General features: G+C 49.2%; 1 protein-coding gene across 1 annotated transcript in view; it reads right to left on the bottom strand.

Annotated features, from left to right (window-relative positions):
* IFT172 (intraflagellar transport 172) overlaps positions 1-24,585 on the bottom strand; it is a 37,178-nt gene that overhangs the window by 6,383 nt on the left and 6,210 nt on the right. The window contains exons 8-40 of the mRNA XM_038130405.1: positions 24,177-24,391; positions 23,956-24,079; positions 22,794-22,889; positions 22,028-22,189; positions 20,241-20,294; positions 19,614-19,717; positions 18,907-18,992; positions 18,305-18,417; positions 16,348-16,515; positions 15,891-16,027; positions 14,960-15,067; positions 14,356-14,440; positions 13,941-14,033; positions 13,549-13,626; positions 12,936-13,184; positions 11,348-11,426; positions 10,822-10,942; positions 10,308-10,452; positions 10,145-10,234; positions 9,639-9,736; positions 9,272-9,407; positions 7,821-7,937; positions 7,099-7,241; positions 6,410-6,503; positions 6,097-6,161; positions 5,784-5,964; positions 5,175-5,284; positions 4,605-4,734; positions 3,924-4,022; positions 3,452-3,561; positions 2,890-2,953; positions 2,202-2,288; positions 301-417 (exon numbers count right to left, since the gene is read on the bottom strand). Coding sequence (XP_037986333.1) covers positions 301-417; positions 2,202-2,288; positions 2,890-2,953; positions 3,452-3,561; positions 3,924-4,022; positions 4,605-4,734; positions 5,175-5,284; positions 5,784-5,964; positions 6,097-6,161; positions 6,410-6,503; positions 7,099-7,241; positions 7,821-7,937; positions 9,272-9,407; positions 9,639-9,736; positions 10,145-10,234; positions 10,308-10,452; positions 10,822-10,942; positions 11,348-11,426; positions 12,936-13,184; positions 13,549-13,626; positions 13,941-14,033; positions 14,356-14,440; positions 14,960-15,067; positions 15,891-16,027; positions 16,348-16,515; positions 18,305-18,417; positions 18,907-18,992; positions 19,614-19,717; positions 20,241-20,294; positions 22,028-22,189; positions 22,794-22,889; positions 23,956-24,079; positions 24,177-24,391 — 3,858 coding nt within the window. The remainder of the gene's footprint in view (positions 1-300; positions 418-2,201; positions 2,289-2,889; positions 2,954-3,451; positions 3,562-3,923; positions 4,023-4,604; positions 4,735-5,174; positions 5,285-5,783; positions 5,965-6,096; positions 6,162-6,409; positions 6,504-7,098; positions 7,242-7,820; positions 7,938-9,271; positions 9,408-9,638; positions 9,737-10,144; positions 10,235-10,307; positions 10,453-10,821; positions 10,943-11,347; positions 11,427-12,935; positions 13,185-13,548; positions 13,627-13,940; positions 14,034-14,355; positions 14,441-14,959; positions 15,068-15,890; positions 16,028-16,347; positions 16,516-18,304; positions 18,418-18,906; positions 18,993-19,613; positions 19,718-20,240; positions 20,295-22,027; positions 22,190-22,793; positions 22,890-23,955; positions 24,080-24,176; positions 24,392-24,585) is intronic.

Genomic DNA, 24,585 nt, shown 5'->3' with positions numbered 1-24,585 from the left:
GACAAGGCAGGCAAACAGGGAAGGATGGAAGGATGCTTCCTGCAGCCAGTGCTCCCAGAGAGGCAAATGGTTCCTTTTGTTCTGAACTTGGTGCTCAAAGTGCTCAAAACAAACACAAACACTCAACTTCCCCTGCTCCTTCCCGTGGAGAACATGCTGGGAGATTTCCTTCAGCCCCCTGGAAGAACCCACTGAGGGCTGGGCATGATGAACACGAGGCAATCCCAGCTCAGGCTGGGAGCCTGATCATGCAGCAGGTCACAGCACACTGGACAGCCCACCTGGGGATGCCCTCCTTACCTGGGGGTTGGCAGGTGCTCCGTGCTGGGCGTACAGGTGCAGGGCTTTGTCCCAGCAGCCCTCACAGATCAGGTGTGTTGCATACAGAGCCACGTACTTGTGCAGGACCTGATAGCTCTGGAGAAGACACATGGAAAGCAGCAGCCTGAGGCTCATGAACTTGGTGGGGATGGATTCAGCCATGCCTGCACAACCCCACACACCTGAGTGCCAAAGGGTGAAACAGGTAATCAGAGCCAGACTGCCCTAAGCACACCTGGGTTTGATTTGGGCCCTACTGACACCTTTATCTTGGCTGGCTGATGCTGTGCTGATCCTCCACACATGCAAATACAGCTGTTTTGCAGCTGCTCACCACTTGCCAAAGGAATACTGCCAAACACCTGAAGGATGCAGCACCTGTGTCAACAAGGCTACCACCTGTAAGGCAGCCTCAGTCTAACAAAGAAAGTAACTAAAACCCTGGGTGAAGATGTTTGTAATTTACAAAGCTGCTCTAGTCCATTACCCACACGCTGTCACAGCTCCAGGACTGCAGACTTTCTTAGAGTGCTGCTCACACCAGTGCTGACCCCACAGATAATGCTGAGGACTGCTGTTGGCCTCACAGAAATTCAAGTGAGGAAAGAACTGCTTCAGACATGCATAAATATAGTAATGACAGGAAGAAAATGGCAGAAAATGTGCAACCCTGTTAAAAGCTGAGCAATGGAAGAAGTTTATTATGCAGAGGAAAGACCAGTGTCCCAGCAGATGCCCAGAACTCAAACACCCAGAAGGGTGCTGGTGAAGCACCATGTTCAGCATAGCCTGGGATAAAGGTTAAGTCTGGTATGTGACCTGTTTTGATAAATGTACCATTTCTGCTGTATAATCACTGTAGAGCAGCTGACTCACAGTGATTATATTCTGCACTGGTTATGGAAAAGGATCAAGCTATTGCTCTCTAGGAGGCATGAGCAGACACCACGATCTCAGACTCAATGTGGCCTTGTGGTGCCCAATACAATAATCTGAGTCCTTCCCATTAAATGCAGTGTGTAGTTATTCTCTGGCTCCTGATAAGCAGAGTATCAATAGGGGAGCTCCCAAGAGAACAATGACTTCAACAGAGACCATCTGCATCACAGAGAAGCCCAAATCTAAGAGACACCCAGTTCACTCCAGTAGAATCCAAACTTAGGTTATTGGAACCAAAGTTACAAAACCACAGTCCCAGACATTCCCAGTGCCTTTCCAAGGCTTCAGCTGGCCTGAGTGACAAGGTGGTATGTCGCTACTAACTGCAGATGCTGTTGCCAAGGCCACCCTGTTATTCAATCTGAACCAGTATCTCACTCCAAAGAACTGCCCACCCTTGGTTACCTCCATGATCAACAACCATTTAACCAATAACTGTTTAACAGCCAATCACCAATCAATAACCATCCCTCAAAGGACATCCTGGTAATCGAGAGCTGTCTTCTCCTGCTACTTCCTTGAAAGAGCACTGTAAAACAGTTTCATTTTGCTTTTCTCCACTTTATTACTCTGCTGAGGTAATTTTGTTAGTTTCAGGTCAGTAAAACTGAAAAAATGTCAGATTTGCTTTCCTGACTAGGATGTCTCTTTCTGACTGACACCACTGCTCTCAAGAACACAAGAAAGAAGGCTTTCTTCTACAGATCCCTGTTTCCATGGTACCAATTACTTCCAGCCCAAACAACTCATTTAGCTTCTTCCAATGCTCCATTAATCACAAAATTTAAACACAATATGCTTCCAGGTTCTAGCACTTCCCCACGCACTGAGGGGGACAGTGGTGTGGTGCTTCCTGAGCCCCTGCAGTGGCTCTCCACACTGCCCACCCACTGCAGGGTTCCAGGAGCCCAGCTCTGTCCCTGGCTCACACAAGCACTCACCTGCTTAGCTGCGACCTCCAGGCACTTTTCCCACTGCCCCTGCTTTGCATAAATATCCAGAGCTGCCATGACATCAATTCCCACCAGCTGAGGATGGAAACAGCCATAAAGTCATTGTGCAGGCCAGGCTTCCTACTCACATCCACACAAGCATCAGATCACCCATGTCTTTTTCCCCAGACACAGAGTCTCTTCCTCTCCACGGCATGAAATCACAGAGCCTGTGCCCCCATCTTCCACTGAGAGGGACCTGGTCAGGCTGAGGAGGGTGGCCCATGTGAACCTTATGAAGGTCACAAGTGACAGGTGCTGCACCTGGGTCAGAGCAACCCCATGCAGAGATGCAGCCTGGGTGGAGAATGGATGGAGGGCAGTGCAGAGGAGAAGGACTTGGGGGTGTTGGTGGACAACAAATTGGACATGACCTAGCAATGTGTGCTTGGAGCAACCCACTCTAGTGCCAGGTGTCCCTGCCCAAAGCAGGAGGTGGAATGACATGAGCTTGAAGGAAGCTTTAAGGTCCTTTCCCAGCCAAGCCCTTCTATGATTCTGTGGTCTGGCATGCAGTAGCCATGGCTCACAGGCACATACAGACTTCTCACTCATACCCATAGTCAGGCAAAGGGCCCCAGGATCTGCACAGGTCCTGACATCACTCCCCAGCCTGCGAGACATCCCAAATACGTACCGAATCCACCTTTCCTTGTTTTTTTAAATACTCCTTGTAACGCTGGTCCACGTACTCCTCTGACCTGCAGGCAGAAAGAATCCCAAAAGGCAGCAAGACTCATGTCTTACAGCAGTGCAGAGGCTGGATTCAGCTTTGGAACTAGCAGACTTGCAGCTGTGCTGTGTCTTGCTAGCAGGCTGCTGGTGCACAGATGGACAGGGAAGAAAAGGGTCTAAGCAGCTCTTCACAACATAATATGTGAGGAGAACAAGGGCTCACAGGGCTTTCAGAAGGAAGTGCATGCACAGAGTTATGGCAAGGGAAAGGGAGATAGGGATAGGGGTGAATCCAAAGGGGATAACAGTTTCTGTGGGATGTGTGCCAATAGGAAAGTGTCAGAATGTGAAATGGCTTGGGAAGGGGTGCTGTGGAGAATGTACGCTGTTTCCCTGTGGGAAAGCCTCTGTGGGGAGAATCCAGGAAACCTAGGGGCAACAGGACAGTACAGGGCAGGACAAGGGACCAGCTGGGGGTGGGAGGGGGAACAAGAATGGTGTGGTTTGCAAAGCTCAGGGCATACCTGGGGTCGAACTCCTTGGCCGTGTGCTTGGCTTTGCTCCATTCCTCCCCTTCAATTAAGGCATCAATAGCTTCCCGGACGAGGTCCAAGTTCAGGTAGAGCTCAGCTGCCTGCAGGGCCAGAGACAGTTCCATGGGAGGCAAAACCCCAAGGGTTCCCTGTATCCCACACTGAAGCTGGTGCTTCTGGTGCTTCAGCTGGTGCTTCAGCACACAGACACAACAGAGTCTCTTCCCAAAAGATAAGCCTCTCTTCTGTTTCTTGCCTTCTCCCAAGGCCTGGCTCTCTCACACTATTCCAGGATTTGATTCATTCCCCTCTTTCATCCTCCTTGAAGATTCTGCACGGCCTATCTCTAGATAAGGCCACCCATCACCCCAGGATGTGACTTGACCTCCTTCCCTTGGATAGAGCTCTCCCTTCCAGTGTCTCTACTTCCTCAGCAGCCCTGGGGGCAGGAGCCAGTCCTCACCATACTGTATTTCTTCATGGCCACCAGCTGAGGAGCCACGGTCCGTGTCACCTCCATGCTCTGTGACTGACCCAAGAATTTCACAGCCAACTCAGCAGCCTGTGAAGAGAAATTGTCAGCAGCTCAATAGACAGAAATGGTGGGAGAGTGGGATGAAGCTGGGAAGTGCTCAGTCCCAGCTAAAATACTGACATTTGGAAGCACTTGAATGATGGAGGAAGGGGAGAAATGGCAGGTCGTTTTGACAAGTCAGAGGAGCAAAGCCCAGCTACTTTCACACATGGGAGAAGATCAGACAAGGACGTAATTGTAGTTGAAGTTGGTACAAGGACATGGGTGTGAGTGAGAAGCATGAGCAAGAACACAGCACAAAGGCTGGTGGCATGGAGCACAGGAAGGTGCTCCTCCAGCAAGGGCTGAGTCACAAAGTGCAGCTCTGCAGTGCAGGGAGCTGTGGGCACAGACATGGGCCTGCCACAGGCAGAGGTGCCAGAGCAAGGGAGGCAGCACCGAGCAGGATAAGCACAGGCTGTCATGGCTCAAGAGAACAGCTATGAAGGTTTTCAGCCCTGCAGGCTCTCCTGAGCCCTGCAGTGACACAGATCTCTGAGGTGCACTCAGGCTGTGGAAGAGCTTCCAGGCAGAAGACCAAGTGAAGGGAATCCCAGCCCCTGACAGTACCTTCAGTAAGCATTTCTCCACCAGGACACTGTTGCTGGGATCCCGCACCTTCAGGTAGCAGTCCACTGCCCTGGCGTACTCCCCAGACTGCTCCCACTCCCGTGCCTGCTCCAGCAGCCCCTCAGTTCCACTGCAGGAGGAATGCAGGCTGTGAGCAGGATGGGGATGCTGCCAGAGATCCTGCAGACAGTGTGTAGGGGGTGGGCAGGGAGGTGCACACGACAGGTAAGCAGGGAGCTCAGAGTGCAGCATGTGACAGAGAACATGAACAGTGCTGAGGAAAGAACTGACCAAGGACCCTGGGGAGATGCAATGGCAGTACACGAGAACATGGAGATTTGTAAGTGGGGCAAGATGCCATCTGGGAGATCTTGGATGGCAGAAATAAGACTCCCAGAGAAATAAGGAAGGATGATAGGAAACCTATGCAGTAAGAAGTCCGGAGTCCTCAAGAAGGAAACAAGTGGATGTCAGGGATCCCATCAGGCTGTCTCTGTAAGGCATCAGCAAAATGGCCATGGGGACAAGCTTCCAGACTATTTCCTGAAGCCTGACCACAGCACTCCTTACCTGGAGCCCTTCTTGCCAGCCTCTCTGCCACACTCCTCCTGCAGCTCTCCCAGTCGCCCAGGCAAGTATTCCTTGCAGATCCGCAGGGCCTCACTCCACATGCCGGCCTCCTGCACAGGCACAACGGGGAGTTTTCACCAGTTCACCAGGATCCCCCACACTCCTGCTATCACACAACACACCTATCCCCTCATGTGCTCTTGCCAGAGAACCAACAGAAGAAACAACCACAGTGGCACCACCCAATTCTTTTCTCCCTGAGAATGGCACCTGTGTCTGTCCACCTCAGGGGAACATGCTCATCCATTCCAGCTTCCTCAGTGGAATGGGCACTTAAGCCTTCAAATGCACACACTTGTGCTACCCCAAGGACCACCCGCAATCTGGCAGGACACATCCTCCAGAACCGTGAGAGAGCAAAGCTGTGATATGAAATCCACTGGTTCAGTCTTCAGGCCAGAATTCAGTTCCCCCAGAAACCCTGAGTAAATGGTTTCTCTTTGGCTACTAAGCTGACAGGGGGAGCTGGGAGGTCAATTTCACTGCTTCCTCTAAACTGGGTTCTTGTCCAGTGAGGAAGGCAACGATGTAGCTACAGACTGCACTCACCTTATAGTATTTGATGGCCAGCTCAGGTCTCTGTGCTCGCAGGAGGAAGGCCTCTGCCTTCTGGAACTCTCTCTGCTCGAAGGCAAACTGTGCCTGTCCGACCAGTACATCAGCCACGCTGTCTGGGTCATGAGCCTCAGCCACACGCTGTGCAGCATCCCAGTTCTGGTTATGCACAAACCTGGGGGATGACACGCACCACGGACACGAGGTGTAACAACAAGGATGACAAGGAGCAGCCCGGTGCTGGAGAGGCAACCAGGCTGGCATTGCATGGAGAGAGCAGACACAGCAGGATGTGGAGGACACATACATCAGCACAGCTTCCTTGGGCTTCCCAGCTTTAATGAACTCTCCTTCAGCCTCTTCAAATTTACCCTAGAGGAGAAGAAGTGATTTGTTTGCACACCTTCCTGTTCTGGCATCATCACATGACCTCCTCTACTCACCACAAGGCAGGGAGCATTTATGAAACACAGATGTGTGGAGCTTGGCACTGTCACCATGGAGCCCTTTGGAAATGCAGGGACTGCAGCCAGAACTGCAACTGCTGCAGCAGCCCAGGCACGACTGCTCAGTTACCTGAGGGACTAGAGAACTTGCACCTGTTCCAGGGGGAAAATTACCTCATCTTCCAGGAACATGGCATACTTTAAGTGGATGTCTGGCATCTTCTGCTTCATGGAGAGGCGGGCCAGTTCAAAAGCAAATTCGAAGACTCTGCAATGAAAGAGAGAAGGACTCTGTGCTGTGAGTGTATGCCTTCAACAAGAACATCAAATAGAGCACAAGACACTGGGAGAGGAGAGGGGAATACAGGGGACCCCAAGTGAATTAACACTGCCTGCTCCTCCTGTTCCTGACCGGGAGCTTTTAGAGTCCCCACTAAGGAATCTTGGCTCCTTCACACCTGCTGTTAGAGCCCAAGGCCAGAGCCAAGAGATGTGGGAGCCTCGGGAAGAGCAGTAATGAACGGCCATACAGGCAGACCCCTGGCCAGCAGCAGGGCAGCTGGTGTGGCAGACACTGAGGAGTACCTTCCCTCATGCTCAGAGGCTCTCACAACAAGCCTTCCCCTGCAGAGGCTGAGGGACAAACTGCATTCTCCTGCCAGCTCAGACTTGGCATTTGAGAGACTGACACAAAGATGAGAAGTGGGATGTGTCAAGGATGTGGAAGGCCTGTGTGAAGCATGGTGGAGTAGGAAGACATGCCGTTTTCTGGATCTGCAGCTACCACGTGCACACAGTTATCTTGGCCCACATGTTTTTCTCTGGTTAGGCAGAGGGGAGGGAGGTGTTGGGCATCTGCATACCCGCTGTCTGTTGCATGGTCAATGGCCATCTCCAGAAGTCCAAATTTGTTGAGGAGTTTCACAGCTGCCTCTCCACCCAGGCTCTTTGCCCACAGATAGGCCACATGCTTGTGGGAGTTCGCACCCCCGTACGCCTTGGCCACCTGTCCAAAGGAAAGGAAATGGAAGAACCCAGTGTATGTTCCACCTTCAGCAGACTGAGCCCCTCTCATGTGCTGCCTGCCAGCAGGAGGGAGCCCCAAAACCATCTGCTCCCTCCCGACAAACCCTTCTGCAACCACCACTGCACTGGGGAGGGGGACAGTAAGACAAAGGCACACATGGTGCGGCAGAACAGCTGCGGCCTCAGCACAGCCACATCACTGCTTGGACAGCAGGAGGGAACCCAGCACTCCACGGCCACACTGAGGAGAGCAGTGCTGGGGGCTGCGGCCAGAAAAACCTGTATCCCTGTATCCCTGAGGCACAACAGGATGACCAGGGCAGAGCAGTGCCTCGAGGAAGGCAGCCCTGCAGAAAGGCCAAGGGTCAAACCCTGCTCTTGGGCTGCAATGCTGCAGACTAGGAGGCCCATAGGCTCCAGGGCTGGGGCAGTTCTGAGGCTGGGTAGGGTACACCAAATGTTCTGATCTTGCAGGGAACAGAGACAAAGCAGTTTCCACCAGGATCCCACAGCCAGAAGCTGACCCCTGCACAGGTGGGGACCTATGAATGATTGTTACCCTGTATGCCTCTTCCCACATGTCATTCACTCTGTACATGTTCACTGTGGTCTTCCAGTCTTTGGCTTCCAGGTAGTGGTACTCAGCCTCCTGCAGACGCCCCTCTGCCTCCAGCTCCTGCAGTCAGAGGCAATGAGGCAGTGACACTTGTGGTAGTGCATGCCCCCCTTCCCCTTCACAGGCTGCAGAGTGAGCTGAGAAATGCTCGCTGGCCCTTGGCCTTGAAAACACCACCTGGGCTCAGCTCTTCCTGAGCTTATCAGAAACACTGTCCTGCTCCCAGGAACTGCTGTTGTCTAATGAGCTTCTGTTTTCCCTATGACCAGCCTTGGAAAATATTCCTCTTGCCTGAATATCGCAACATTCCTGTTCTCACACATTCAAGGAAATGCTAACCCAAACTCTGGCCAGGATGAAAATTGTTATGACTGAAGCCCTTGTGATCCTATAAACAGCAGCCCAAAAAGAGACCCTTTTGAGCTGTCCTGGGACCACAGTGGGCTGTGACCAGCAACCTCCCTCCGGGGGGGGACACCTCTCAGAGCCAGCAAACCCTCACGTTTGCTGTTGGGGGATTGCCAAAACACAATGTGTCCTGGGCCAATAGCTCATTCCTTGAAGCCTGATCCTTCACCCACTGGGAGATGCAAAGGCCTCCAAAGTGAGGATTTCACTGACCTCTGGGGGGAATTTTTCACAGGTACCTTGTAGGCACTGACTGTTTCTGTCTGTGTGCATAAAGATGCACATATGCTACAGCAAACCTGGGGGAAACGTGGCTTTCTTAAATGTTTCAGTATCTGGGATATATAAGGAAGTTAGGCCTGTAAATAAGGGTAAGTTATAAACTTACTTAAATGCTGCTAAGTGTTGTTCTTTTGCTAAGTTGTTAAACATAAGTTATAAGCTAAGTGTTGCTAAGTGTTACTCTTCTGCTGAGTTGCTAAGTATAACTTCAAATTTGTAAGTTAGGCTAAATGCTGTTAAGTGTTATTCTTCTGTTAGATTGTTAAAGTTAAGCTATAAATTAAGTTAGGTGTAAGTTAAATGTTTTCCTATGTTAAATTGCTAGTCTTAAGGTGTAAGTTAAATTAAAGTACTCTTATGTTTGAATGCTGTTAAGCTTTTAGGCTGTGTTCTTTTCTATCCTTGCCCACACTTTTGTCACACACACACCCCTCCATAGATAGTTCTTAGTTAATTTCTTCTTTGATTGCCTGGACTTTCTTTGGTTTTGTTGTTGCTTGTTTTTCCTTGTTGTGCCTTAGCTGTCCTGTAAGTAGTAGAGCAAATCTTGACAACAAACTTGTTGTGCTTTGATGCTTAATATTAAACCTGACTTTTGCTCACACCCTTGCCACTGATTTTTTAAGTGATCTCAAACCCTTGTCCCTAACAGCAATCTTGTCCCTGCTTGGTTTAGCTGATTCCCTGCCATGAGATGCACTCACCTTGCCCAGGTGCAGGTGAGTATCTCCAAGTAAGTCTTTGTGGTACTTGGCTACTAGGCAAACCATCTCATCATACATCTTACACTTCTTGTACATGGTGATGGCCAGATCGGGTTCATTCACAGTGATGTACAGCCTGGCAACACAAGCACATCCAAACAGCTCAGCCAAGGACACGACCAGTCCCTGAAACCTTTCCACACCCTGAAATACCAGCTTCAGTTCTCCATGTCTGGAGAAAGTTCCTCCAGCCATTCCAAACCCCAGTCCCAAATTCTCCCTTCTAACCCAGGAAAGGCTTCTCCTCACAACAGCTAATTTTTCAGGGCTCAGTCTTGGGCTGGCACCAGTACTGGAGGAAACTCACCTCTCTGCTTCTTTGTACTTGCCCTGTCTCTCCATCTCCTGGGCCTGGGTTATGTACAGCACTGTCACCTCCTCCTGGCTCATACACTTGAGTGCCAGCTGCCAAAAGGAACACACAGGGGAGAAATGAACAGCAATTTCCTGACACGTGACAGTGAAGGAGAAGGGGAAAACATATTTCCTTCCCATCTGACAAACGGGTATCTGTGCTGTATGCTCTGCAAAGAATGGGCAGTCATTTGTCACTGTGACAAAGCGCACAGGACCAGCTCTTGGAGAGGGCCATTTGTGGCACAGGTGCATCCACATGGGGCTGTGAGAGAGAGAAGGCCAGGGTCAGGACGGGAACATCGGATTTCTTGCTGGCTATTGGATGTCCCTGCACACGTATCTGGGAAGAGTACTGGTTGATCAGGTATTGGTGCACAAGGCGCTACCACCTCCTGATGGAAGACACATCTCACCAAGTGGGGTGAGGTTCACAGAAGCTTTGGCTTCTGACTCTACCTTGTGAGCCTGTTCCCAGAGCCCAGCCTGCGTGTACATGTCGATGGCATCCTTGGTCTGGCCTCCTTTGATGTACAGCTCCTCTGCAACCTGACAGGAAAAGACCACACTCAATACACCCAAAGGACACACAGAGCAGTGGTGACTGTGTCTGTGGCCTCACCTGATACTCCTGCAAAGCTGCATAATGCTGGGCAATCTTGAGGTAATATTTGGCTGCTGTCTGTTTGTCCTGCAAGTCCAAAATGTAGATGGCCTTCTTCCACTGCCGGGCTCCCAAAGCTGCCTCGAGGGCCTTAATTGAGCACCTGGCACCAAATCCATCAGTCTTTAGAGCCAGGCAGCAGGCATCTCCTCTAGCTACACTGTGCCAAGGACACTAGAGCGCTCTGCTGCCTGATTCAGCTTCCTGAGTTAGAGCATCATAAAGCAGCTGAGTAACTGGCAGTGCTAAGGGGGATGAAAGGACTGGGACAGCAAGGAAGAGCAATCAGCACTGTAAGACCTTGGGAGAGATGTGGGAAGGCATCAATGGCTGGTGCACACAAGCAAGCTGGGCACTCCTGTGCGGGGTAGTGGGGGCTCACTCAGGCAAACCCCCTGCTGATAGAGGCAAAGGTATCAGCTTCATGCCCTGCCAGTACCCTGCTGTTTATACAGCCTTCCCCTGCTCCCACCTGGCTTCAATGTAGTGGTTAATAGCAGCATCCAGCTGTTTCTGCTGCACCAGATGGTCTCCCCAGGCCTCCTCCAGCTTCACAACCTCTGCAGGAAATGCCAGGCGAGCCAGCTCCACGGCTGTAAGGGGACACAAGAGCTGTAATGCTGAGGCCAGCAGGGCAGCAGAACTGTGGGGCAAACATGGGCCTTGGATCTGGCACAGGAGGAGGGCAATGGTGACTGTCTAAGCCACTCCAGCTCCCATGAGTTACCCAGCAACCTAGACCCTGTGGAGAGCTGGGGCAAATCCATGCTGCTGCAGTCAGCATGGTCAAGGGCTTGGGAACAAGACACTCTCCTGGGACTGCACGTGCAAGTGCAACTCTGTGAAAATACACTGAATGAAAAGATAGGTGGGAGCTGCAGAGCACCCAGGCATCTCCAGGCTCCAGGGCAATATTTCATAAGCCAGAGGTTGCCACCAGGCCAGAGTAGCCAGGCTCCTGCTGGAGATGAGTGGGAGGAACATACTGAGCACAGTACCTTTCAGGAAGGCACTGCCCTTGCCATAGCACTCCAGAGCCTTTCGTGTGTTCCCAACCTTCTCGAACAGGTCTCCAGCCTACGACAGAGACAAGCTGCCAGTTTCCAGAGCCACCACTCCCCACATCATCACACCCTACCAGCTCCATGCACACTCCTGCACCAGCTCTGCCTTCCACCTAACCAAGTGTATGGGGACTGACAAGCTACTAGGAAAGACAGCATGTGCCAAGACCATTGTCCTTCCTGCTGACTGACCCCAGCACAGACATCCTGCAAGACCAAAGGCTCATTCCCTTCAGTATCTGAAGGGAAGACCACACATCTAAAGAACTGTAAAGACAGAGCAAGTATATACCAGCCTTTCCTCTCTTTGTCCACCTCTGACAACCTGCACAGTAGAAGCGGCCTGAGTTTGTCATGATGCCCTCACATCATCGCATTTAATGGCTTTTGACAGACTCTACCTCCATGATTTGTCTAATAATTTTTGGACTATTTATAGTTTTGGTAACAACATCCAGTAGCTGGGAGCTCCAGTTATTCTTTCAACTGAAAGCTTAAGAAAAGATGACAGTTTTGAAAAAGTACAAAGCTGTCTTGCGTTAAAATGACCAGATAAATTGAGACTAAAGAAATGTAATTTATAAAGGAGACATAAAACAAGCTAACAAAAAACAGTGGTTTTTTTTTTCACACAACATCTAACTGAACTGGGTAAAAGCCAAAATTGTAACTTAAAATCTACATGTGGTTCAAGCAATAATTTGACAAGCTCATAGAAGTAAAATCTATCAAGAGCTCTTAAACACGGAAGTAGAACTGTTCAGGTACATTATAGGCTGCAAACTGCTGGACCCCATGAAAACACACTAGAGGAAGTGCCACCCTGTATTTGCCTGCCCTGATCTTTATTTTTTATGCTTATCTTAAATAAGTGCCTCTGGCTTATTTCTTAAGCACCTGCCAGAGGCCACTGTTGGCCAGGATACTGAGCAGTGGGCAGACTCAGCACTGCTTTCTTACATTAACATGATGTGCTATGGAAAAAACACCCTTTGGTTTTAAAACTGTCACCTCACAATAAGTTATCCATCTTTGGTGTTATTAGACACAGAGAATAATCACATCCCTTCTTTATGATATCCATGGCTTTACAAACAGTCTTCAACTCCTTTGTTTTTCTTCCTTAACTTTTCCATTTAGACCATCCTTACACTGTATTTTATTCTGATATGAGGAAGCACTGACATTTCCACAGTGACATCAAGTTTTCAGTTTGATTCACAATTCTGCTCCTGTTGATTCCCATCTTCCAAAGGCCTCCTTAACTATTACTGACACTCTACATTCTGGAGACATGTTGCCAATCAGATGTGATCTTTTTCCTGATTAATAAGAGTAATTCTAGACCTCACCCGTGTACAATGGGTACAGTGAGGAATTCCTCATAAATGTTAACTGCAACCTCATCAACCCAGAATTACCTCTATCTTCCAGCTCAATCCCCCTGTGTCTCACAGGTGCAGAGGATGGGTAAGGGCCCTGATGCCCCTAAGCTGAAAGCCCAGTGGGAAGGGCCATTCACCTGCTCATACAGCTCCCCTCTGATCAGTGCCGTGGAGATCCTGTCGATGACATCCACGTTGGTGAGCAGCTCGTCCCTGCTCATGGCGAGCCGTGCTGCTTTGGCTGGCAGCCCTGCCCGCAGATACAAGCTGATGGCGGCCAGGTAGTCACCCTGGCCCTCCTGGACCTCCCCAGCCTTCTCCTCCTGCTGGGTATCCAGCAGCCACTGGTAGTAACCCCGACGCAACTTCTCCAGCATTGGGTGTCCCTATGGAGAAACACAGAACTGGTAGTCCTGGGTGGGATGAGATATTGTCCAGCTCACCCTGCAGGCTCTGAGCAGCTGGTCACAGCAGCAGGCCTCTTGTTGCCCAGCCATTAGAAACTACAATGCCAGCCCTGTGTACCATGGCACTACCCATTCTTTTTTGAAGCCTTCAATTTCAGTAGCTTTTCTCCCTGTTCATCCAGGTCTGTACTTACACCAGTGCAACCTTCCCTTCTACTTGAAGCCTGTCTAAGCAGAAGCAAGGTAGGGCAGGTGAAAAAAACCACAGACCCTGATTGGACTCCCAACCAGAAGATTTACCAAGCAAGAGCAGCCTATAGCCCAGTGCAGCAGTACTCTGTACCTTGGCCTTGGCCACCACAATGCATTCATCCCACATGTGCAGCTCCTGGTACATGTCTATGGCCTCCTCTGGGGCATTCTGTGTTGGAAAGCAAAGTGTTAACCCGAGCAGACACACTGCCATGGAGCTCCCACAACAGGCAGGATTAGATGTGCAGAAAACACTTGGAAAAGTCTACTGTCTCCATTACTTGGATGTACACCCTCCCTCACACTCTTCCTGCACCTCAGGGTAATTCCATACCTCAGAACAAGCAATACCTTTTCTACTTCATGGAGAAAACTCTTCTACTAGGAACAAGCAACATCTTCCTTTCCTCTTACAGCAGAGGGCACACACCTCCCCACCCAGAAATAAACAGAACCTTTTCCACTCCTTGTTCCTTTACTCACTTGTTCCAGAAAGATCATCTCTGCCAGCTTGTAGTTCTTGTCTAGCATGGCCAAGCGGGCCCGCACCAGGTAATGGTCTGTGCCATCCCCACCCTGCAGACAACAGCAGCAAGCTCTGTTTGCTGGGGGAAAGAACAGGCTCTAGAATGGAACATGGAGGGCACTGCAGGTGGAAGCTGGGTCACTATAGAACAAAAGACAGTTGAGAATCACAGCAGTGACAAGCCAGGACAGTATAAAATGGCCAGCCTTGAAAGGGACCTGGCAGCTGGGGACAGAAGGCAATGTCAGCAGTTTCTACACAAAGAGATACTGGTCTGTAGCATGACACTGGTGAGCAAGGACACAGAAGATAATGTGCATGCAAGTGTTTACGGAAACTGCTGCTCTGCAGAGCAGGAAAAGTTTCACTTACATGCTCCTGAGCTGCCTGGTCAGCAATGACATTGGTTTCATGCAGAAATCGAGCTTTTGCCATGTTTCCCAGAGCTGCAAAGCACCTGGAAAATGCAAAGCAGTCAGTCAATACCCAGGTTTTGTTGCCCACTCTTGGTCCATGATAAGAAAATCAGAAACCAGGCAGCAGACTCAGCTCAGCAATGGGAGAGGTGGGGTGGCTCTACTTCAAGAGAAGGATTTTGCCAAGACCTATGTTCAGATGTGCCCTCTAGCCCTGCTCCATGGGAGAATCTAGGAACATGACCAAGGCTCATGTTTCACCTCCCCAGGCTTCAGCAATGCCTCAAGCTTGTTGATGTCTGTCAGCTCTCCGAGTCCTTGCTAAATACACCTCTGGGCTAACATCAGCCAAAATTCATGCTACAGACAGAGGTCTCCCCAGCCCTGGTTCTGGCATTACTGGCTGGGATGAAAAGGCAAAGCCATGGCCTGGCACAGAGAACATGTAAGTCTCCAATGCAGGGAATACTCCAGGCCATACACAGAGCCACATCTTTAGCTGGACCCTGGTTTCTGGGATTCAGCAAAGAGCATGTTGAAGCCATGAAGATGTGATGTACCTCTCTGCAATGTGCAGCTGTCTTGCTTCCAAAGCCAGTCTACTGAGGGTCTTCCACATGGCTTCAGTCTCTGTGGACATTTCCAGCGTCTCCAAAAATGCAGCAGCCCTTGAGACAGAGAGATTTGTAGACTTTCAGTGACAGAAGAGCTCTCTGAAGAAAATCCCAGACTGAGACAGGAGCTTCCTAACCAGAGTGGCACTGAAACCAAAGCCAGCTGGGTGTGCCCAGCTCTGAAGAGGACAGTGTAACACAGAGCCTGACAGAGCAGGGGGAAATTCAGACATCTAGGTTATTCCTACCTGGGCTAAGGTACTTAGAGGCAGATCATCAGCAGAAGGTTGTAGCAGTGTGGGATAAATTTAAAGTGTTCTGTTTGATACAAGTCCCTACTGAGAAAGTCTCTGAAAACACAACAGTGCTATGAACATGTGAAGTTTTCTCCCCTGGTCACTTTTAAAAGCCCTCTAAGAGTGTCAGCAGTACCCAGGTGGCTGCCATGACCACTTCAAGCAGTCAATTTTCACTCTGCACAGCTCCTAGATGTTTCCATGATACTGCCAGCATCCCTGGAAGGGCAGCAGTAAAAGCACCCAAGCACCACTTCACATCTGGCTGCTCTGGAGACTCTTATTCACTGTAATTAATTGACAGCTACCTTCAGCAAAGCCCTGCTGATGTCTGTGGGACCAGACTGACCAGTCTCTCCCTGAGTTTGAAACCACAAAGCTGTAAGGAGGCAAAAGCTGAAAAATCTCTCCTGAAGGACTCTGATGTTCATTATAGCCAGACCTGGCACCAACATCATGCTGAGAGCCTGAAGGTCAACTCTGGAAAGCTGTGCTGCTGCCGTTCATGAGTCACTGATTCCCAGGTGTCTGGCATGTGACATGAGCTACCTGCCATCCCCACTGGTGCACCCAGCACTTACCTGTGATAATCCCCATCATCAATGGCAGTTCCAAACTCTATGAGGCCTTCATCCAGGGTGTAGGGCACAGTGTTCACCCCTTCGGATACTATCACTTCAGTCTTTCCATCATTCCTTTCCAAGCCTACGATATCCCCCTAGAAAGAGTACCAGCTGTCAATACTCCCCTGCTCATCTGAAGTGTGTGGGGTTTCAGGGGTGTGAGGGCAGCACTGCAACAGCTCTGCCAGTCATGGTTCTTCTGAATGAGTGAGCACTGAGCCATGAAGCAGCTCCTCGCTCCATCTTCTGCCAGAAATATCTGCCACAAAGTTGACAAATGAACTTGTATTTTGTCCGTAAGAAACTAACAGTTCCCTTCTGTCTCCCATCTGCCATACCACCCTTGCTACTCCCACACACGTGAGGAAGAAGAAGAAGAAACTGCAGGAGGCAATCAAAGTCTGCAGAGTTTTACCTTCAGAGGAAACATGGTGACTCGCTCTGGAGCATCGATGTTGTACCAAATGCAGAGACTGTTTCTGTTCTGAGCAACCACCACATCACTGCCTGGCACCCACTGCACGTAGGAGCAATAGTTCAGAATAGTGGTCTTGGTGCTGCTCTCAATGTCATAGAGCTGCAGCTGGAGAGGGATAGAAGAACAGGCTCAGCTGGGCTTCTGGCTCGGCCAAACACCGCAGGAACAGCTGAGCAGGTGTCTTGCAAAGAGACATCACCCATCAGGAAACAGACTTTTTCTAAGACACACACCCTAAAATCTCATTTATATACTCCTATAAGACCTTTTTAAACCCTTGCAGCACTTCAAGCCCTTGCCTCCCTTAGAGCTTGGCACAGACATATATAAACCAGAATGTGCCTCTTCAGCTCCCTCTCAGCTGCAGAGCTGGAACAGGAAAATGGGCTCTGAAGTTCTTCATGGAAAAAAAAAAGTAAGGGACCAAGAAGGGCCTTCCTCTGCAATTTTGGGCTAAACTCTCCATCCCAGGCACAGTCCTGTTGCAATGACTACTAACAATAAGGTGAGAGGCCAGTTGTTTGTGGAACACACTGCCCCAAACCAAACACAAGTTTGGATGGTGTAACCTGACATATGGCATAACTTTGCTATCATAACTTTGCTATATATATGATGTCTTGTGACTGAAAGTCCCAGACTGTCTCTATTCCTTGTCCTCACCTACAGAAGATGAGAAAGAGAACAGTGCTAGTCTCATTCACACACCTATCAAAGAGAACAAGAATGTCCCTGTTTCAGTCTGTACCAAAATGGCTGGAGAAATCGTAGAACCCCAGAACGGTTTGGGTTGGAAGGAACCTTAAAAACTATCTCGTTTCAACTCCAACTCCCTGCCATAAGCAGGGACACCTTCCACTAGACCAGGTTACTCCAAGTCCTGTCCAACCTGGCCTTGAACACTCCCAGGAACAAGGCAGCCACAGCTTCTCTGGACAAACTGTGCCTGGGCCTCAGCACCCTCACAGGGGAGAATTTCTCCCCGGTATCCCATCTAACCCTGCCCTCTAGCAGTGGGAAGCCATTCCCTCTCAGCCTGTCACTCCCTTTATCTGTATCATTAATGAGATATAAAATAGTACTGGCCCACTACAGACCCCTGAGGGGCACTGCTTATCACTGATGTCCACAAGGACTCTGAGCTGTGACCACTTCCCTCTGGATGCAAATGTTCACCCGATTCCTTATCCAGCAGACTGCCCACCATCAAATCCATCTCTCTCCAGTTTAGAGAGAAGGATGTGGGGGACTGTGTGAAAGGCTTTACAGACATCTAGATAAATGACATCCATGGCCCTTCCCTTGGTCACTGATGGAGTCTCTCCATCAGAGAAGGCCATCGGGTTGGTCAGGCAGGACTCGCTGTTGGTGAAGCCATGCTGGCTGTCCTGAATGACCTGCCCTGCTGGTCCTGAATCCCCTTCCCATTCCCCATCTGCCTTAGCACTGCTTCTAGGGGGATCTGTTCCATGATCTTCCAAGCCCCAGAGGTGAGGCTACCAGGCCAGTAGTTCCCAGGGTCCTCCTTCCTACTCCTTTCAAAGATGGGTACAATGTTATCCTTTTTCCAGTCACAGGGGCTTCACCTGACTGACATGACTTTTGAATACCACAGACATTTGTACTGCAGAAGAACCCATGATTTTCATTGTCAGGTGTGATGACATGAAGCAAGATGTCCAGTAACTAAGTTCAGCATTAGCTATGACTCAAGAATGCAACACTGCCAGCTCATGCAATCTGGACATGGTCAATCTTCCCAAAGCAGCAGTAAGCAAAAAATCAAGAGTGTTTCAGATGTGCTTCTCACCTCCCTCCCTCCATTCAGGCGTATCTGTCTCTACCTCTCCCCACACACACCATCCTGCCACATGGCCTGAGGTGGCTGCCTCACCCTCATCTTCCTGTCCCTGAAGAGCAGTTTGTGGCCTGTTTCATTGAGCTCCAGCCAGTCGATCTTGCTGTCATGACTGATTGTGCCAGTGTTGTAGCCACCAACAAGGTCCACTTGGGAAGGAAAGAAAAGAAACAGAGTCAGTACCTGATGTACCTCAAAGTGCTCAACACCCACAGCTGTGCCAGGGGACCTATTTAGGGCAAGACCCTCAGCAAAGACACTGTGACATGGACACCAAAGAGCAGTGACATTTTATTCTGATGCCTTCTCAGCAGCAGCAGCAGCAGCTCTCTCCCACTGTCTGTGAGCATGCACAGCTCATGGACAGTGCAGGCAACACAGAGTCTGGGTCCAGGACACAGTCCCAGCCACCCATGGCTGTGTCCATGACAGGTAGCATCCTGACCAAAGTAGGACAGCCTGGTTTCCAGTGGGCTGCTGCTAGGCAGAGGGAATGCAAAAGGGAACTTCAAGAATCTGCTCCTTTGTACAGGAAATGCACAGAGGACGTTCAGGGATGTGCTGCCTGGCACAAAAAAATGAAAAGGAATAGGGAAAGCTGGCAAAATACAGGGAAGGGGAAGGAGGGTCCCACTCACCTGTTGCTATAGTCTTGATGTCTATCAGGTAAGCCAGCCTCTTGTTCTCATCCACACCTCGCTGCTGTCTCTCATTGATACGGACACTGTGATTTGAAGGGAATGACTATTACCTTCACTACTCCCAAAAGTCACATTTGAATCACAGAGTCCCTTCCCTGACTTCCCTGCAGTTTCCCTGAGCACATAGAGCCTCTGGCAGTCCTCTGACCTGTGACACTTGCCCAGTAGCTATAGCTGCCTCAAGTGAGAACAAAGCTTTCTGATGCATGGCTTCCCCCCGGAGCTGCCCCTCTGGTTCAGGGGTCCCCAGCAACACATTGGTTACATTGCTCTGAGCAGCCCATGATCATCCCTTCTCCTGAATAAGAACATGAGGTATAGAATTTTACAGGGACAGAGGAGGTCCTGCTGGCAACTGAGTCCCTAATGATGCTGTACCAGGACCAACTGCAGAGTTGCCTGAGAACAGGCACAGGAGGTTCAGCAACAGCCATGGCAGGCTGCACCAAGATCAGAGGAAAAGAGGTTCTTGTGCTTCTAAAACTTGACAGCCAGTAACCTGGCAACTCCACCCATCAGTGGTCCCTGTGAGAAGTGGGTGTCTGGGGGCTGCATGCTACAGTGTGGGACACCTCCAGTGTTATATATCTGACCTCAATCTACTAACTGCCTGTGCTGGTTACACAGGCAGATGTAACCATTACCTGACCAGATGAGGGTTCACAAACTCTGTGCGGACAGACCCCAGAATGTCATTGCTTCCATATTCCACTAGTGTCAGCTCTCCAGCATTAAAAATCATGCAGACCTGATGGTGAGAGGGGAATACACTTCCAGAGTAAAGCAACAGAAACACTCACACCTACCAGTGAAGGGTACAGGAAAGAACTCTGCAGCACACAAATCTAAATTTAAATACTCTGGGATGACTAAGGAGCTGTTCTTGTATTTTTGTTGTGACTGACAGCTTTTCATAAGACTGGGGATTTTAATTGTGGGCCTATCAGTCCTGCAGGAGTCAAGCTCTCCCCATGACAGCTGTATTCTGTATCTCCAACACCCTCTCTGGCCATTGATCTTTTATTGCTTCTCTCTCCTTCAGGGTTATGACTTATATAACTTATCAGTCCACACACTGAGTTTATTTTGTACCTAGCATGTGGAAAAGGCAAGTACAGGGAAGAAGCAGATTGGGATCTGCATGAAGAGGCTAAATCCAGGAAACTGCTGAGAAACAAGGTTTTCCAGAAATGCAGGTGGCACTTTTCTTGCTGATGCACACACAGCTCTACACACCATTCATGGGGAGCATTCTGTCCCATCCTACTTACGTTCTCATTGTCGAAGAAGAACTTCTCATTCCCCCCAGATCCTTGCCAGGCCACCTACAAAGCAATGGCATGGGGTGAGGCTGACAGGCTGACAGCTCCACCAGCACCAGTCTGCAGATGATGGGGTCCTCTGTCCAGCTTTTGGCTCCCACAACAGACAGCATGACTTACACTGCACAATGGATCATATTCCATCCCTTTAGCTGCCAACAGCTGCAGTTTTTCAGTCATTCGCAGCTTGCAAATTCCACACATTCCTCTCCTTTCTTTAGACTCAGCTTCAGACTCCACCTCTCTTTGTATAGTACATTACTGCCTTCCAAACAAGAGGCCTTTATGGCCAAGGCACTTATGACCAGGGTACTCCCTCTATCCTATCCTTCACAGGTCCTTCTCCACCTTCCCCAGACCAGCTGTACTACAAAAAGCAGCCAAACAGCTCCTTTGCCTCTGTTAATCATAGCCACAGAATAAGTGCTACACTTGTGGGAGCAGAATCTCCTCACCACGTGTAGCTGAAACCCTTTTATTTTAAGGGTCATTCCAGCAATGGCTGATCAATCAGCACGGTCCCAGTGGGGGAACATCTGATTGGAAATTTGTGTAGAGCACTGGATAATACAATAGCTGCTGTGGTAACAACAGACAAGTGACCAGAGGAGCAGAAAACTGAAAGCCAAGGCTACAGCAGTCTTCTTCCCTCACGGAGTGCAAACTCCAACTTACTGCTTCAAAGGAACTCCAGTGAGACAGCAAGAGAGCAAATGGACATCTCACAGCCTTGCTCTTTCTGAGAAGTGAGTATAGCTGTGCAATCAAAAGAAAAACTCAGAGCAGTAAGATGTAGAGAAAGCTGAGAGCTTCATTCTGGCCAAATTCTGTTTTATTACTAAGTATCAGCATTCTCCAGCACAAACCTCCAGTCAGAGCTTCTGCTCCAAGAGAGATTAATTAGCTCACCATCAGTCTGATTAAAGGTATGTGACAACTTGGTGAACAAAGCAAATATGTCCTTGAAGCCTATTTAATGCTTTTATTGGACATTAGCCTATTGCCCACATTCTCCAGACTCAGCACATGGGCTCAGCACTCAGTGCACTGTGAGACTCAGGGGATGGACAGTTTTGTGTGAATTGTCTGGTACCTAAAATGGCACTGGCAAAAGCTGTGGGACGCAGCCATGAATTGTCTTCTGATGATTTTTTATTTTGTTTCTTTTAAACACGCTAAGATTTGTACGTTCACATCTGGAATGTATATATGTACAACATCCAGATTTGGGCCCTCAAGGACAAGAAAGTCTGATAAACTGGAGCAAGTTCAGCACACTGCCATCAAGATGGTTGGGAGTGAAGCACTTACACTGTGAAGAGAGGCTGAAAGAATTTGGCTTCTTCAGCCTAGAGAAGGGAAGGCTTAGGAAACCTCTAATACAGTGATGCCAGGCTTTTTTTTTTTTGGCAGATGCAGAGTGAAAGGATGAAAAATGATCACAAAACAGCAGTCAAAATACCAAGAAGACTTAGAAAAATTCTTTCCTCCATGAGTACAGTAAAGCATTGGAATAGAGGACTAAAGAAATTGTGGGACCTGAGCAACAACATCTGAATTTAATATTGACTTCCCTTTGGGCAGTAAGTTTGATAAGATACCTCCCAAGGGCCCTTCCAACCTGAACTGTTTTATGATTCTTTGAAAAGAGGGATTGTTCTCATGCAGAAATCATATCCTCTGAGTTACAAAGTTAAGCATTTGACACTCCAGAAATGCCACCAATTTTCCAGTACCTCGCTGAGCTTGTTGGAGCTGACATCACCCAGCAGTAACGTGTCTGAGGTATGGGCCACCAGGTACCTGTCCTTCCCCAAGATCTTCACCTCATCAATCTCATAACCATACTGGGATTTCAACACAACTCGGGTTCCTGTGGAGAGGTTCTTCACAATGACCTAGTGAAAGTGAGGAAAAGCAATCTGAGGCCATGCACAGAGGAACAGCGCAGACTTCTTGCCCCACGGAAGATTAGGCAACAGATGATACTAGGATATTTAGATATCCCCATCACTTCCCTCTGCTTTTTTAAAAAACATTACCATTCCTTTTGCATAGGATGACAGCTGTAGTAGACATGTGGGATTCTTACTTTTGCCATTTACAAGTTACTAGCTTAACTGGAGACCCACTCAGGCCCCCAAGGATAAGCCCCCTTTGAAGAGTCCTGTACTCTCTCCCTGACTGCATAGGGGTGCCCAGGCTGCCAGCTCACCCTTACTGCCACATTCTGAACAAGGTCAATTTGGCTGAGATGAAATCACTTTAGAAGTCTGCACTTGACATGGAGGTACCTCACAAAAATTCACAAGGTAGGAAATTAACTCCATGTTCTCTTATGTATCCAATTCCCACCCTTAGCCCTGTCCCAGGCATATCCCCCATGCCTCTCTCAACAAGTTGGTATGAACAAACCATAGGTACAGAACTCCAAACATGTCTAGTTCTGGGAAACATCCCATTTTCATCAGGAATTTCATACTTCATTAGATGCTCTCTTACCTGGCTTGGTCCCACATACGTCATTTCAAATTTATTTTTGTAAATGGTTTTGCGAAGGCAGCAGTCAAACTGTTCAACTCCTCCACACAGCGTACCCTGGGGACAAAAACACATGTGGTCAGTGAACACTGTTAAGGAGAGAGATTCCAGACCCTGCTTACATGAAGAGGATCAGAGGTCAGACACAAACATACCGGTCCCAGCTGTTCTGGAAACAAGGTTCAAGCACCCACATGCAGGAGGATCAGCCCTATTTTGACCCATTCTCAGAAAAATGAAGATTATCAAATGCTGGCATGAATCTGGGATGGGAGGAGGCAGGGTTAAAAAGCACCTTTATCCTCATCTTTCCCATTATTCTTCTCAGTTTCCCACTTGTGCGTCTCCCAGCCTTTCTTCCAGAAGAATCTTTTCACCTTTATTTCTTTCTTTATAACATCCCCATTCTTTCCACTGATCTCCTATCTCTTAGCCCCTTCCCCTTCTCTGAAAATACTTGTTCACATTTTCAACAATTCTTGGTCTGAAAATATTTCAAAGATTCTTGATTGTTTAACACAGAACCATAAAAAAACTAATAAAGAAAAGTCATAAATAACATAATTCATAAATAATTTAAGTGTTTGAAGTCAGTCAACTTACTACAGAAAATATGCAGAAAGATCAAGAGATTTAAATTTAAAAAGATTCAAGGAATAATCTAACTTTAGAGAAAGGCAGATTAAGGCTTGATGGCTAAAGGTCAAAGAAAGAGAGGGCTGAACTGAAAACACAGCACAGAAACACAGAATGTGATTAGCAGGTCAGTTTGTGTACTGCTTCTCATGGGTGCCCAGAGGAAAGAATGCTCCTGAGACTGCTCTGGAGAAGCTATGTTGACCTCATCATGCTTCTGAGAAAAGAGAAGGGCTGCTGCAACCAGTGAGCCATCACACCAGCATCCAGAAGGTTCTGCAGCTCCACACTCACACACCTGACTGCAGCAGGTCCCTAGCACAAGGCCCTGGCCTCAGCATCTGCCCTGCACCCCTGGGTGAGGTGTGACCACACCAGGATGACCATGTTCAAAGCCTTCCCCTGAGCACACCATGTTGTACCCATGAACAAACATCCCCCTGGTGGGAGACTTGAGGGCTCAGGCCTCCTGGCTGATGACACCAACCGCACAGATCCGTGAGCCATCCCTCTTCCATGCCAAAGCTGTGATGGTGTACAGGTGAGCTATTTCTTTGGGCTTGCCTTCCTCCCAGGCACTGCGGCGTGGGCTCCAGTTCAGAACCCGTAACCTGGGAGAGAGAGGAGATAAGAGAGACATTAAAAACTGTGTATGGCTGACAAAGGAAGGACTACAAAGAGCAGAATTCTCCGTCAGGTACGTGGTACCTGTCATAGCTGCCAAGGACAATGGACTGGCCGCTGGGGCTGGTGGCTGCTGTGGTGAATTCCTTCTCTGATGAGTCCCGGCTGTAGTCGAACGTTTGGATCACGCTGCCTTCCTTCCCGTAAGCGACAATCTTCTTGTCACAGCCTGCAGCCACAATGCTGCTGGAAGCCCAGGCGAGGGCGTAAGGAGGACAGGGATGCACCACCAACTTACCCTACAACAGACAAGAACACCCTGAACACGTGAATGGCCCCAGCTCCTAGCTGGCCTCTGTGCCCAGCTATCGCAGTGGGGACCAGTATGGGACCTTCTGTAAAGCCCAGCTCATGGGAGCAGCTTTGTCTGCCTGCCAAGTCTGTAGGAAGACAAACCAGAACTGAGAGATTTATCAACTATTACGTTCATTAA

The sequence above is a fragment of the Motacilla alba genome, chromosome 3, assembly GCF_015832195.1.
Source record: "Motacilla alba alba isolate MOTALB_02 chromosome 3, Motacilla_alba_V1.0_pri, whole genome shotgun sequence".
NCBI lineage: Eukaryota > Metazoa > Chordata > Aves > Passeriformes > Motacillidae > Motacilla > Motacilla alba.
The sequence above is the reverse complement of the archived record's forward strand: the minus strand, read 5'-3'. Positions and strand labels throughout refer to the sequence as shown.